The sequence below is a fragment of the Nematolebias whitei genome, chromosome 18, assembly GCF_014905685.2.
Source record: "Nematolebias whitei isolate Nwh7 chromosome 18, NemWhi1, whole genome shotgun sequence".
In the NCBI taxonomy this organism is placed as follows: Eukaryota; Metazoa; Chordata; class Actinopteri; order Cyprinodontiformes; family Rivulidae; genus Nematolebias; species Nematolebias whitei.
Window position 1 is genome coordinate 24,850,942 of NC_056515.1, and position 16,434 is coordinate 24,867,375.

Consider the following 16,434-nt stretch of genomic DNA (forward strand, 5'->3'; position numbering starts at 1 on the left):
GTTTGGTTAGGCTGGGCTGGTACCCCCCCACCCCCACCACACACACACACACACACACACACACTTCTTTACACACCACTGCACCCAAAGGACAGAGTTTAGCTGCAACGAACCTTGAAAGGGAGCGAATAAGAAGGAACAATCTAATGATTCATCTTTGTGTACTGAATTTTGTGTTACCAATCCACAATACTGGGTATTTATCAGGTATCTGGTACTAAGTGGATACTTGCCACATACATATCAGGTATTTAACATATACTGATATACCTACTTGCTGTGTATGTTCCAAGTACTTGGTACTTGTACTCAGTCATGCATTGCAACCATTTTTGTTTTCCTGTCAGTTCTTCTGTTTTTGTAAACTCTCTGCTTCACCTTCACTCTCCCCTTGTTCCCCGTTTAAAGACCAGTCTGTTGACACTGGCAGAGCGTGTGCAGCTGCTGGCAGCAACAAAGTGAGAACAGCACAGTGCAGCCCACTTTTCAGGCCGGGCCACTGCAAGAGCACCCAGGCCCCTGAGCAACAAGGACGTCATGCATCCTCACGTACAAACCAGCCGTTTTAAAACCTGAGTGGTGCACGTTAAAGTGTGCAGATCACATAACTCCTGCAAAAACAGTGCTGCATTCAGGTACGCCACTGTGCACACTGTTAAGTAGATTCTTTTGGATTATCTTTCCACACTTGTAGAGTGACTGCAGGGCAGAGCTTAATTATTATTTAATCAGACACTTGAAGGTCCGTTTGGGCCCATCTGTAATAACTCAGCTGCTATTACTTGATGGGCTCCATCTGACATGTTTGTGTTGATTTAAATTGAGTTTTTCTCATGCAACAATTAGACATTCACTTCATGAGCTGGAAAACAATGATGCGTCAAACATAATCCATTTAATATCACCGTCATAAAAACTTTACGGGTGGCACGGTGGATCAGTATAGGTAGAGCTGTTGCCTCTCACTAACACAAGTCAAGAAAGCTGTTACTGCTCTTAAATATCCTGAATATACGGTAAATCAGAAAGATTTTCAAACATGGCATTTGCTGAATTTCATTGTCAGTTGTCTGCAACAAGGAAAAAGATCAGCACATTATAAAGTTGTTTTTCTAAACCTTGTTCTAAAATGAGCTATTTTGTTCCTTGTTTACCTGAAATAACCAAAAGTGAGGCTTTAGTAACTTTTTACTCTTTTCTTAAGCAAGATATTAAACAAGGTTATTTTGCTTATTAGAATGAGGTTAATGTGAATAACACAGTAAAGTACAAAATACTGACCAGGATTAAAGCTTAGATGCTGATTAGCCTCTTTTGTGTGATTCTTTCACAGAAGGGCACGAAACCTCAATTATTGAGAGCATATTTCAAAATAAAATCACAATAGTGATATTTTCATAAGCTACTGTTTTATCTCTGGAACAAACAGGTTGCATTTAAAATAATTTGATTAAAACGTAGCGACTGCTTCAGTGTGGGAATTAAATATTCTGATTTGAACAAACGTTATCAAGGTGGCTCAGAAATCGTTGGTTTTAGCTGCACTTTCTGATTCAGAGCTAATTTTGAGCTTCTTGCTTACATTAAAATCTTAAGGTATCGCTGAATAGCTGGTTTTATTTGAATGAACCTGTTTTACACTGATTCGACCCACTGGCTCAATAAGAGACGGCACAAATCAGGTGAACGACTTTGTGCAGGCGTCTCGCTCAAACCGATAAATTTAGTTAATTTGCTGACTCAGCAGGACCTTGACTAAAACAGTCACAGAGGCAGTTCATGCAGGAAGTGAGCAGGGCATGACATCACTTCCTGTATTACTGCTCGTGGAGGAAGAAGTGTTTCAACTTCCGAATAAATCAATTTTTTTATTTAAAAAAATAAATAAAAACACGGTTCTTCCATAAGAAACAGGGAGCATCCATAGGAGCAGATTATAATATTGAGTATTTATTTATAAATTTTTATGTTTGATGTTAATTTCATGTTTTTTAACTAAATATCAGCTAGCATCTGTTGTTTAATTGTGATATTTTAAAAATATTTATAAGGGCAAATGCATTGGAGGAGCAACAAAAATCACCCAAAACATAAAACCAGTTTGTTGATGCAAAGGATATAAGACTTTATTATGTCTTTTTTAATGTTCTCTTTTTCAACCATCCTTTACTTTAATGTCTGGAAATATACTGTTAAAAGCAAATACTAATAATGTGCCGTGATTGTGAAAATGCTGTCCAGAAATCTACATTCGACTCCAGAATTTCTATAAAGCTCTCAGCTGGAGCATCTGAATCCAAATATAGGAGAAACTGATCTTTTTTTTTTTTTTTTTGGTTAGTAGTATAAACTACAGAACAAAAGCTGCTTCTGAAATGGAGAGGTCAAGAGAGCAAACTAAAACCACATCATAACCCACAGTTATTGATTTCTCCCACAGAAAAGCACACTGTAGAAACACATCTGGGGACGCTGCTGTGTATTTTCACTGTACTTTTGTTTTGCACCAGATCTGGCCTTTGTACCTTTCAGACCACACAGAATGCATTTTAAAGAAGCGTCTTTCTGCTTGTTTGTGCCTTGTTCAAACACAAACACGCACGCAGTGCAAGAAAGCTGCAGATCCTGAAACAATGCGACGTGTGTTAGCCATCAGACAGCTCGTGAGAACCATCCGCAAAGCGATGCTTGAATTCAGGATGTGCCAGCGCCTGTGTTGGAGTTTGTGGGAGAGAGAGAGTCTGTGCGAGCTATTATCCTAATGTGAGCGTCCTCCCTGCTCGTCTTTGCTTCTCCATCAAGGCCAACAGATACAGCTGGCTTGTGTTCGGCTTAAACGGAGGACAAAACTGTTTGGAGTGACCCAGAACATCTAAACGAGTTCGTTCATTCATCCAGTGGCAGCACAGAAAGCAGGTCGCTTTTCAAAAAAATAACCGGCCTGTGTGCAGAAAGACCTGGGCAAAGATGCTCAAGATCCGTTTTGTCAAGAAAAATCCTCAGAAGTGAAGAATGTTGTGCAAAATATTTCATAACTGCTTTTTATTCGACTGATATCACAAGTGTTTGATTGCACTTCAGCTATGCAGACTCTTAAAGGAGCCAAATAGTTGTCAGTTTTTTATTTTATTTTACTCTGCACTTTATTATTCTTGTCTCTCATTCTGTTACTCCTCATGCAGGCAAATGTCCACCTTGAGTGTTAATCTAATCTACAACAACTAAACCCCCCCCCCCCACACACACACAGCTCTGTGGCAGTCATTTATTGCTAACGTAGGCTAAAATAAAACTTCTTCACTACACGCAAGTGTTCCTCAACTGGCAACCATGACCATATATATGGAGTACGAGTTGTCGTTTAGTCTGCCATCATGTTTGAGAGACAACATAATAGTGTGAATGTTTATGAAGCATTCACACTATTGTGATCCGTTTATCTTCCATATGTTTTTCAGCATCTTTCTCATTCCACACTTTTTGTGCCATTTCAACAAATCATGTATCAAAACGTTCAGTGATTTCAGGACAATCCTGAAATGACTTTTGGTATTGGTGCAACTTTAGCTTTTACACATATTTAGCTTTTTTCTGCCACTTTATTCCTCATAGGAAATGAGTTGAGTTCATTTTCCATCCTTCAGATCTTTAGATGTGTTTACAACCTTTTACTGCTCCTTTCACATTTTGTTCTGCTTCAGCTTCCTTGTGCAAATCTAAACTTTATTTTCAGCCAACTCAACTGTTTTGTGCTCCTTTCAGCTTATTTAGGCAAGTTTCAACTATTTCTACTACCATTTAAATGTTCTTATGCTATTTTTTTTAGCTTTTTAGCTAATTCCACATTTTTTGCTCCGATTTCAACTTTTTTCAGCCTAATTCTGCAAAAATGTGCTCTTTCCACTTCCTTTGGCTAATTTAAGCTTCTTTCTTTTTTTTCAGCTGTTTTTGCTTTTTGCAAATTTCAGAAATTTTTCACTTTGTTGAGCTCCATTCTGCAAACGTGTTCTTTCCGCTTTCTTCTGCTAATTTAAGTTCGTTCTACATTTTCAGCTACCATTTTGTTTGGCTAATTTCAGATAAATTCAAGTTTTTCATGGTAATTTCTGCTTTCAGCTCAAATAAACTATTTCTGCCAATTTCAGTTTGCTATACTTTCAGATGATTTCTGCTAGTTTCTGCTTTTTCAGCTACTATTTAGTTGTTTTTGTGCTAAATTGAGCTTTTTCACCTAATTCCACATTTTTCAGCTCCTTCCACTTCCTTCTGATTGTTTAAGCTTCTTTCTGCCTTTGCAGCTATTTATTTGCTAATTTCAGCCTTTTTATTTTTAGCTAATTTCCCAATTTTTGTGCTAATTTCTGCTTATTTAAACCAAATTCAGCAAATGTGCATCCTTTCTGCTTTCTTCTGCTTGTTCTTCCATTTCAGCATGTTTTTAGCTGTTTATTTAGCAAGTTCTTCAGCAACAAGCATTTTCACAGGAAATGCAATTTTTCTAGTTGTTAATTAACTCTTTATAAATTAGTGAAAATGAAGCAAAACAAAGTTTTATTGGAGCTTCATTCAGTTTAATTGGATATTTAGGCCTATGCTGGTTGAGGGACACCCTGAAGTTTTTTCTTTAAACTGGAGGGGTTTCAGTGGAGTGGCAGCCCCAGCTTCAAGGAGCTCCCACTGAGACGCCCACAGTCCTGGAGCCCCAGGCATGTGTCGAGTCTTACCAAAGGCAAATTACTAGCCAAGTTCGATGTGCTGTATCAGTACAGACACACATGGTGTGGTTAAAATTCTGAAGTGTGGCCTGCTTAATGTGTGACCGCATAAAGGAGGCATGCAAATGAGGAGTTCCAGTGTGCCACATGGATGAATTGTTCACTTAATGACCAACTGCGGCGCCACGATTAGTTACGCCGTCTCTGTGGTAACGCCCCACGCGTCCTCTGTTGTGCTCCTTTGTGTCCAGTCCACACCGGCTTCTGTTTGACTGATGATGGAGCAAACACACCAAAGTTGGTTCAACTCACTATATTTCTTTTCCTTCTTCTTTTCTCATTTTACTTTGGAGTTGCTTTAAAAATGAAAACAAGAACTCATATTGTCTGCATTCTGATTGGCACCTTTTTTTTAATATTCATGAGAATATGCAAAGAAAGGGAGGTCTCGTTCAGGCAGTGGGTGAGTCATGTGACCCTGGGGATGAGGTGGTGGGGGTCTATCCCCACCTGCCTCAGAGAGCTGTGACACAAAGCTACTCTTAGCATAATGTTGGCAGATTGATGGGCTTTTTCTTTTCTTTTCACAAAGTAAAACAAACCTAATCCCACACTTTAAAGATTGTACCATTTAGGTTCTTAAAAACTCATCCAAGGACACAATTATAGTTTAATTGAGTTAGTTATTATTTTAAATAGACCTAAAAACAAAGAAAACAAAAAAATCCATTCATCAAATCTCTTCCTAGGCAGATACATTTATATACAGATGATTCAATTGCTCCTGCAAAACAAAAACAAGAAAACATTTGAGCTTTAATTCACCCATACAACCTCACGGATCTTCTAGGGTGTGCTTCTACCACACATGATTTTTTATTCTTGATGCAAGACACCAAAATGAATACAAAAATAATAATTATATGTCTGCACATGCATATGTGCATGAATGCATGCGACTACTCCCAAGTCAAGAGTTAATTCCTGATAGAAATGTATGAAAAAGGCCAGTTTCCAGCCGCCCGGCCACTCTTTCTGTGTGTAACAGCACGGTTCCCTCTAATTGGTAAATACTTCATAAACTGGATGCGGATTATATAAAAGCCCGTTATCACAGGGTACATGTTTGGCTTTAACAAAGAACAAACATTAGCTGGAACAAGAGTCGCTTATAATAAAATTATAAGAGGTCAAACAGCAAGAGTTGTCATTTTTAAACACACAGATTAATAGTTCTTTGAAAAACAAAGAAAAATCAAATACAGTTCATATGAAACTTGCAAAAATGTCCACAGCAAAGAAATGACTTTCTGTTTGTGCCATCATTCATCTTCTGTAAATGTGTTTCTTTTTTCATTCTGCAAAACAATTACATCAAGTCTAACAGCTTCTTCTCTGTTGCCACAAACCTGATCAACCAGAAACAAGAAAATTCCTAAAAAAAAAAAGGATATCTGACAAGGCCACTAGTCAACGAGAACATCCTAACATCCCTTACGCTGTTCTCCTGTTACTGAGGTTTAATACGAAACCACAAGAACTGCTTTTTTGTCTCTTTGTTCAAAATATAAATCAAACAGCATCAGTGCAGTGCAAACCAAATCAAAGCTGTGCAATATAGCCTACTGCTATAATAAATCATACATCCTACCAAAAAGACGCGACTTCAAAATCAGACGTCAGTGATGAAAACAATAAATGATTACAAATGAGTCAGAACATCAAAGATGTGGTTAAAAATGCATGAGCATGCTGCACAACACATTCCCCTGCAAGATGAAAACAAAGGAATTATCAGACAGCACTGTCTGCTTTAATTTTCTAATGCGGCCCCCTCAACCCCCACCACCACTGCAATATTTCTGCGGCTTCATATGGGGGGGGGGGGGGGGGGAGAAGCAGAAATGTGGGGTGTGTCAGAGCCTCACAGGGGCTCATCTGGCCATCTGCCACCCCAATCCAGCCAGCCTGAGCCTAATTCTCAGCCCAGTCCAGCCCAGCAGGCCCGCTGTCTCATCCCCTCAAAGGGGGTTCCTGCAGAGGTGGTGGTGGTGGTGGGGGGGGGGGGGGGGGGACAGTGAATACAAAGGCAGGGAGGGGATGGGGAGCGCCACCTTAGGGCCCTTTGACCTGGTTCCTGGCCCGCCAGGGCAGACGGCCCAGACAGACAGCATCGTGTTTACTCCCCACCGCCTCCTCCGTCTGTCTTTTATCAGCCACATAGACCCAAGGGGCTGATGGTGAGACAGTGGGGGAGGGGGAATGGTGGTGGGGGGGTGGGGACAGAAAAACAGGAGGGTGCTTTGGCAAATGAGCACAATGAAGAGACTGACACCAACCACCCTGACCTCCAACCCCTTTTCCCTCTCCTCCTCCGTTTATCTTTGAGTTCAGATCTCTGCTTCCCACCACCCACGCCCCCACCCCCATGATTTTTTTAATGTTTTTATTCCTCAGCAGCTACAGCTGGTGGAGCTCCCAGCTTGTGTGTGGCTGAGGACGCCCCTACTGGTCAAATAGAAGCGAATGTTCAAATCCATCACACGCAGCTCTGATCATCCTACTGGTCTGAACGTTTACCTCCAGCAGCATCCCTTTACGCAGGCAAGACGTTCTGTAATGTTCACAATGAGACTTGGGGCATCAGAAAAAAAAAAAGGGGGGGTAGTCTCCTCTTCCTTCTGTGGGAACTAGGCAGTTGTGGTGAGCTTTTGGATGGTCCGGTTGTAGTATTGGGTGGTGAGAGCCTCCAGGGGGCTCCAGCGGTGTGCGTGCAGCTCGATGACCTCCATGAGCAGAGAGCGGGTCAACTGGGACTCGGCTGGACACAACATCTTGTCTCTGACAGCTGCTAAAAGCTCCATCATCATCTCGGGAAGCTGCTCCTCCAGGAGACCCCCTGCGCTTTGCAACTACAGACAACAAGAACAAAAAACGATGAAAAAAACATAAGTTGCATTTATTTAATGGTCAAAACAGCTTCAATCAATCAATCAATCAATCAATCAATCAATCAATCAATCAATACATACATACATACATACATACATACATCATACATATACACATACACACATCATACATACACACATCATCCATCCATCCATCCATCCATCCATCCATCCATCCATCCATCCATCCATCCATCCATCCATCCATCCATCCATGAATGAAGCGAATGTGCAAAGGAGGACTCACTGTTGCACTTTTGTTTTTAGAAATTTAAAGCATCAGTCAAAAATGTAATGAATATGGAAAAAATGTGTATAAGTTGCTTCTGCGTGTGTCGTAGGACTGACTAATGTATGCAAAAAAAAAAACCCCTGCGACTTATACGTCAGAAAACACGGTATGTGTCCTTTAAGCGGTGCCAGAGTCACCGTCTGGCACCTTGTTATTGTGGATCCTCTCAGACAGCACACATTCACACACCCTCTGGGCATGGAGATGTGTTTGTAACTTCTAGGAACTGTTTGTAATTCAGAGCTCAAACTACCTTTGCTCTTTCTGTGCTGATACCCCAAGGCCTTCCTTCCTCTCTGCTGCTGAGGCTGAAATCCAGTTTATTTTAAGTTGTTGCTTCCTGTGAATGTGCTTCTACAGGTGATAACCATTTGTTTTAGTGAGTTAGGTAGGGTACTTAAAGCACACTCACTCCTATACTATGATGAAAAATAAACATTTAGAAAAAATACCTGTCATGCTGAAATATACAAAACACAAACAATCTAATTTACCTTCTGTTTATATCCTGTTTTTAACTACTTGAACAGTGTTTTATGAAGAGTTTTGTCTTTTTAAGGACATTTTAGCAAAGTCATAGCATTGCTCAAAGGGTTAAGACCTTTAAGTTGTGTGTGTACGTTTGTGTGTGGTCTGTACCTCCATGGAGCAACAAAGGACTGCGTCTTCTTTGACATCTGTTGACTCGAGCAGCTACAAGGAAAAACAACAAACACTTGATGACTATACAAGGAGAGCAAGAGGCCACACAAACTAAAAGTCAACCGGAAAAATCTAAATGTAGCAACGTGTAGCGGCACGACCGAGGAAAGCCGAGTGAGTAAACACAACCAAAAATGCAAGAGGACACAGTATAAATACACTACAAGTATGGTTGGATTTAGACCAAATGGGAAATGTTTGAGATCATTAATCACCTCACAAGAGAAGAGAAAGAAGACCTGATCTCAGCTGTAAACATTTATATGCATTAACATTTTAAGTCTTAAAAACAACAGAGCATCCTTTCAGGCTGACGAACCGGCTCCATCAAGGCTCGCTTTATGTGCGCTGCACATAAACACGTGTGCGCACAGACGCACTGTAAACACACTGTAGCTAAAGTCAAACAGTAGAGCCGGTAAACACATGCGCTGGCCTCCCCCCACCCCAACTCTGGCACCAAACATATACAACGAGCAATCAGAAACAACACAGAATGTGACAGTGACCAGGGGAGGAGAGATTACTATTGCCAACTATGAACCTGTAAATTACTGCAGAAATTAAAGCGACTAAATTGTTGTTTTTTATATAATCCAACACTCCTCTGTTCACAAAGAGCTGCTTTGAAAAACAAGAATGTGCTGAAAATTAGAAATATTGAGAAAAACGGCTGGTTCAAATAATTTTGTTTACAGAAAAATAAACAAAATCAACAAGTAAATATGTGTGCAATCAACATTAGATGAATGAAGGGATTTATTTTAGTAATTTTACAGTCAAATGATAAATCCTCAGAATGAGATCACAACTTTGCAGTTCAATTTCACTAATGCTCTAAAAGCTTAAAATTCACAGCAACGTCTCTAAACTCGTTGCGCATCGTCAGCTCAACTCCAAATTTCAAATAGAAAAAACAAAACTAGTTCACAAAGGCATAAAGAAAGTTATAAAACACAAACAGATGATCTATAATACTGTATTTTCCAGCATATAAGTCGCACCTTTTGGCATAAATTTGCAAGTCCTGTGATTTATACACCAAAGCGACTAATATACGTTTCCCCCCCATATTTATAACTCAATTTTTCACTGAGATCTGATGATTTCATTCATTCTGACATGGAAAGTCTTAACCACTACCATTTTCAGCCGCTAGAGGGCCCTCAAGTAATATGGCAAGCCAAGTGTCTCATTAATAGGTAAAAGTGGCTATTAATGAGGCACCTGGCTTGCCATACCAAGCCACCTTCGCCTCACTCCAAAACTCCTGGAGCAAACGTCAAATCAGCTGCATTTCGCTGCGCCGCCCACGAGAAGAGCAGCTGATTTGACCATTAAAGTGCATTTATTAAGGAACAGTTCAACTGAGACACAACTTTGCTATATTTCGAGCAAACAGATAATTGTTTTAAGTGTTAATCTTGTTAAATTATTGTTAAAGTCCTCCTGTGCACACTCCCGCGGCTGCCATTTTGGCAGCCAACCGATTTTTGGCACAACACCAGCCCACGGGTGGTCAGCGGTGACGCATAATAGATGCGACTTATACAGCAAAGCAACTTACTTATGTTTTGTCCATTTGATTAGACATTTTGGACTGATGCGACTTATACACCGGAGCGACTTGTATGGCGGAAAATACGGCAGGTGGAAATATAAACAGTTCCACTATTAAGGATGACTGCATGTTTTCTACGCAAGTACAAAACATCAAAAACAAAATGTTTATTACAGATTCTCAAATGATTCATAAAAAAGGTATACCTGTAAGTATTGCACTAAAGGATTGTTTTATGCAATCGGAAGTTCATCAACTGAACTAATGTAGTTTGACAGGAAAAGGCAAACATACATTATACAAAGCAAACATAAAAAAGTTCAACTCTTCCTAGAAAAGCGTGAGTATCTGACTGGGTTGGAGGGTCTGGATTCAGTCTGAGCTGGTCTCTTGTTTCTACTCTGAGCTTGGTGGGATTTCACCTCTCATTCAGTCACACAGACGTCAGCTCCTCAGTATGCTGAGACAGGCGTGGTGACAGAGTGGCTATTTGATGTGGGAACTCGAGTCTTGGCGTTTCCAGAGAAAGAAAACTATCTGACGAGCTGAATTAGCTTATAATGAGCTCCTCAGGGAGCTGAGGAAGAAGTTTTGTTCGATGCTTTTAAAATGGACCGATCTATGTCATCGACGCTGAGGTAGCCTTTTCTTTTCTGATGTTGCCTCACAGCGTACATCCACCGCTTTGCATACCTTTTGTTTTTGTAGAAAATAAATGCCTGCAGAAGTAATGGCTTCTATGCATATAGAGAAGCACATTGCTGCATTGGTGAATTTCAGCACCTCTTGTGGTTTTAACAGCTCAGTGAAACTTAATGTTGGAGTCATTTTAAAGTTCTACTATTGTTATATTGCTAATTGACTATTCAAATGCATTTACTTCAGCTCATGTTGAGATCTACTATCATGTAGTTAGTAATTTAAATGTAAATAGTCTAGCAACATATTACTCAAAGTTGAGATTCAATTAACCTTCTTACCAGCTGTTGCATATCAACAACAGGTGTCACTTCAGGGTTAGCTTCAGTTGCAGCTACATTTTTTATAATCTCATTATTTCTATTGCATTAGCTCAGACTACTAACCAAATAAAACAACAACCGGAGAAAAATCTATCTATAAAGATCTATCTCTAAACATCTAGCGTACTTGCCATACACGTTGCACCGCCATATAAGTCGCATCAGTCCAAATACGTCTAATAAAGTTGAAAAAAAAAACATAAATAAGTCGATTTGCCATATAAGTCGCATCTATTATGCATCACTGCTGATGAGTCGCGTTTGTCATGTGTCACTGCTGACCACCCGGAAACGTGGGCTGGTGTTGAGCCAAAATTCGACTGGCTCCCAAATGGTGGCTGCGGGAGCATGCACGGAAGGACTTTAACAATAATTTAACAAGATAAGCACCTTAAAAAAATTGGTTGCTTAACATTATAGTAAAGGTGTGTCTCACTTGAACTTTTCCTTAATAAATGCACTTTAATGGTCTAATCAGGTGTATTTCGCCTGGATGGCACTGATTTTATGTTTGCTCCAGGAGTTCCGGAGCAAGAAGAAGGTGGCTTCTATGGCAAGCCAAGTGTTTCATTAACAGCCACTTTTACCTATTAATGAGACACTTGGCTTGCCATACCAGTCAAGGGTCCGCTAGTGTCTGAAAATTGTAGTGTTCAATATTTTCCATGTCAGAATGAATGAAATCATCAGATCTCTGCCAAAAATTGTGTTATAAATATGGGGAAAAAACCCCAAAAACAAAGACGTCGCTTCGCTGTATAAGTCGAAGGCATGCTGATTTATTAATAAAACTGCAACATATACAGCGAAAATTACAGTAGCAGCTGGTCTTTGTCCAGGATTTTAAGGCTGAGCCGAGTAGATGTTTGATGTACTGGATTATTTATTTGTTTGGTGCCATATCTACAAGCCCTTTACATTAAATAATGATTTTTGTTTAAAAATATAATATTAATTTTGAAAATTACATTTTAAACGGTGAGCCCCTTTTTAACATAAAATAAAATGTGAAAAGTATGAAGTAATTTAAATAAATTTATCTCATTTTATTGCACTCCCCACCCCCAAAACACACAAAATGATATAGCAACCAATATGTTTTGCTTTAAAAAGTGTTTTAATGCTTTAAAACTTGATTAAATAATTTATGTTATTGTGTTGACTGTCCCTCTTGTTATTCTGATTAATATCACTTTAAATACACACTCATTTTTTTATTACATGATCCTCAGGACATAGCAGTGATTTTTGGAGAGAAAACCTTCTACTGTACAATAAGCAAATAAAATATTTTTCAATTTACACCTTTTCAGCCTATTAGAATATTTCATTGATGTTAAATCTGTATAGCTAGACTAATGAAAAGCCCTTTCACTGTTGAGCCATGTTTCCCTACAGCTATAAACAGTTATGACTTCATGAGTTTTTTTTTATAAATAAAATTATTTTGATTAAAGAGAAAATTCACACCATCCTTCCTACTATTGCCCCTGGTTTCCTGTCAAATGAGGCAGCTTTAGAAATATCATTAGAACCTGATATATATTTGGACGGTTTTTGTCCTGTTGAGCTCTCTAAATTGTCAAAAATAATAGTTTTATCCAAACCATCAACATATCTGCAAGATCCCATCCCAACCAGACTGTTTAAAGAGGTATTTACCCTAATTAATATACCCATTTTGTTCTGCATTTTTGTTCTGCTTTGTCTCTATTGAATGATTAGGAGCCACAACACTTTAAGGTTGCTGTAATTAAACCTTTAAATAAGAAACCTGACCTTGATTTTGGATTTCTGGCCAAATAATAGACCTATATCTAATCTCACATTCATCTAAAAATATTGATAAAATGGTTGCAAATCAATTGTGTGAACATCTGAACATAAATAATCTATTTAAGTTTCAGTCAGGGTTTAGAGCTCATCATAGCACAGAAACAGCACTGGTGAAAGTTACTAATGGTATTTACATGGCCTCAGACAATGGACTTGTGTCTGCACTGGTCCTGTTGGACCTCAGTGTGGCGGACCTCAGTGTGGCATTTGATACAGTTGATCAAAATATTCTACTAAAGAGGCTTGAATATTGAATATTCAAAAAAAAAAAAAACCTGCAGTATTACTTTTTATAATTGTTTATTGTTGTTGCTGTTGTCCATTGTTGTCATCTTTCTTTGTTGAAATCAGGTCTCTCTTGTAAATGAGTCCTTGAGGCTCAATGGGATTTACCTGTCTAAATAAAGGTTGAATGAATGAATGAATGAATGAATATGATACTGGGATTAGAGAAATGGCTCCAAAATGGATTAAATCATTTAAATTATAGATTATATTTTGTAAATGTAAATAATGCATCATTTTTATACACCAAAGTTTGTTATAGAGTTCCTCAGGGTTAAGTTCTTGCACCAATATTCTTTACTTTATATTTGCTTTATATATGGTAGTTATTAAACAGCATGCGATAAATGTTTATTGTTATGCTGATGATACTCAGCTGTATTTGTCCAAGAAATCTAATAATTTCAATCAATTACTTAAATTACAAGCATGCCTTAAAAACATAAAAACCTGGATGACCCTTAATGTTCTGTTTTTAAACTCAGACAAGACAGAGATTGTGGTTTTTGAAACTGAGCATTTTAGGAATAAACTTTGCAGTCTTTCACATACTCTAGATGGCATTACTTTGGCCTCCAGTTTTAATGTAAATAACTTTGGTGTTATTTTTGATCAGGATATGTCTTTTGACCCCCACATTAAAAAAGGTTACCAGGACTGCTTTCCTACAAATGCATAATACCTCTAAGATTAGAAACATATTGTCCAAAAATGATGCAGAAAAACTGGTCCATGCATTTGTCACATCTAGGCTGGACTATTGCAGATGTTTACTATCTGGTTGTCTAAAAAATATTTAAAAACTATCTTGATGCATGTTCAATAATACAGGTAAATAAATCCAACAAGGTTGAGTCAAGTCCTCTGGACGGATTTTTCAAACAATTTGTCCAGAGGACTTGACTCAACCTTGTTGGATTCTTTAAAAAGTCTTAAGTTGATACAAAATGCTGCTGCCAGAGTTTTAATGACAGTTGGTAGGAGAGATCATATCTCTCCAGTTTTAGCTTCTCTTCAGTGGCTCCCTGTCAAATTCAGAATAGAATTCAAAATTTTACTTCTAACCTACAAAGCTCTCAACAACCTAGCTACATCTTATATTACAGATATTATTGTTCCATACATTCTTAACAGATCACTTCACTCTCAGACTGCAGGTTTACTTGTAGTTCCTACAGTTTCCAAAGAAGAGTGGGAGGCAGAGCTTTCATTTATCAGACTCCTTTTTTTGTGGAACCAACTTCCAGTTTGTCTGCGATGCTGACACCTTGTCTACTACTAAGATTAGGCTTAATGTATGAATATTTTTGTACAGTGCCCTGAGACAACTTCTGTTGGGACTTGGTGCTATATAAATAAACTTAATTGAATCAAATGGTCAAGCCTTTTTGGTCTAGTTGATGCTCCACTATCAATACAAGCTTTCAAAATTATTATTATTATTTTTATGGTACCCCACCCCCCAATAAACTATCTGCAAACCAAGAAAACAAGCAGTAAAATAATTTGTGCTTCACTAATTTTAATAATCTGACTCTAAGCAATTGAAAAATGGAAGTCTTTCAAGAAAACCCAGCTGAAATAGCTTTAATTAAACTAATTATTCAAAGTACCTGTAACGATTCTTTAACACTATTGTACAACAGTTTGCAAACAGTGTTAACATGTTTATTTGGTGAGACAGTTGTCATCCAGCATTCTCATTAACTTCCACAGCCTTTATTCCACTCAATTAGAACAAGGTAAAGAATACAGGCAGCAAATGGATTGAGTTAAGACTTAATCTGTCGTTCACAGCTTACCAGATAACTTCAGTGATGCACATTCTAATTTATTTTCACAATAAATGCAGCTAAAGATTGTACATTTGATTGTTTTTCAATGGGGGACAAAAATAACTGTTGTGTGAGACAGCTCTACAATGAGAAAACTGCGAGACAAGAAATTAATTACTGAATTTACAACTCATAAAATGCCTCTCTATAAATACATCTGCCATTTAAATGCAAACATGCCAAGTATGTATGGCCATATTAGTTAATTTAAAACTTTCTTTTAGGAAAATACTTGCAGGGTGCTGAGAAGTGTTTTATCCTGAAAGCTCATAAAAAGGCTTTCTGTCTTACATGTGTGTTGACATTAAAGGTGTATTTATGGAAATAATGAAAAAAAAAAAAAACACCAGTAGAATTCTTCTGATCTGATCCTAAAAGCTTATTCCTATATTTGCTGTGATTATTTTTTGCAAATAAGTAAGAATCAGTGGTGGCTGGTCAATAGAGGGTGCTAGGGCGCCGCCCCACCATTCACACCACTCACTATATTACCTTGAAGACATAAAAAAAAGAAATAAAAATGAAATAATAAAATAAAACATATTTTGAAATATAAGTATATAATTTTTTTAGTTGTGCAAGATAAATATTTTATAGTTAATGATGAGTAAAGTTGTTTCTTTCAAAAACGTTGTCTCTAATTGATGACATATTTCCACCCTGGGGGCGCAAGAATCTTTGCCCATAGACTCTCGTTAAAAGTTGTACATGCACAGTTATCTCCTCTTCTTTACAAGACATAAAACTATTCTGGGCACAACTTTCCTGCGCCCAGAGTACCGGCGCACAGTACGGATCGTGCTTCTGGTCCCGGAACACATTATTATTTTTTTGGTCCCGGAACAGATCGTGCAGTGACATTCACAACCAGGCTATGTTGCAGGTGGGCTTTAAGCCATTGAAAGCCCTTTATCTAATGCCTATGTTGCCATTTCTGACTGATATGTCTCTCAACTTTTAGATGTCTGTTTGTGGAAAAACCTTCAGCTGACTGTGTACTTTAAAAGTGGGAATTGGTGAGTTTGTTTGTTTCTGGAGCTAGCATGCTAGCACTAGCCTCCAGGTTATTATATTGGGCTCTGTCTAAATCAGTGCTATTATATTGCTACATTTATTTGAATGTGCTTATAGAAAAAAAAATCAAACATCAATAGTTTTCTATACTAAATGTCATTGATGGTACTGTTCTACTATTTCCAAACACCTGCATTTGTACTGATCTGGATAATGAAAAA

The 16,434-nt window shown here is 38.2% G+C and overlaps 1 protein-coding gene across 1 annotated transcript in view; it reads right to left on the minus strand.

Moving 5' to 3' along the window:
* Positions 1-7,098: 7,098 nt before the first annotated feature.
* The window catches only part of ctif (CBP80/20-dependent translation initiation factor), a 60,310-nt gene continuing 50,974 nt past the window's right edge, over positions 7,099-16,434 (minus strand). Inside the window, exons 13-14 of the mRNA XM_037691880.1 lie at positions 8,598-8,651; positions 7,099-7,627 (exon numbers count right to left, since the gene is read on the minus strand). Coding sequence (XP_037547808.1) covers positions 7,406-7,627; positions 8,598-8,651 — 276 coding nt within the window. The 3' untranslated portion in view covers positions 7,099-7,405. The remainder of the gene's footprint in view (positions 7,628-8,597; positions 8,652-16,434) is intronic.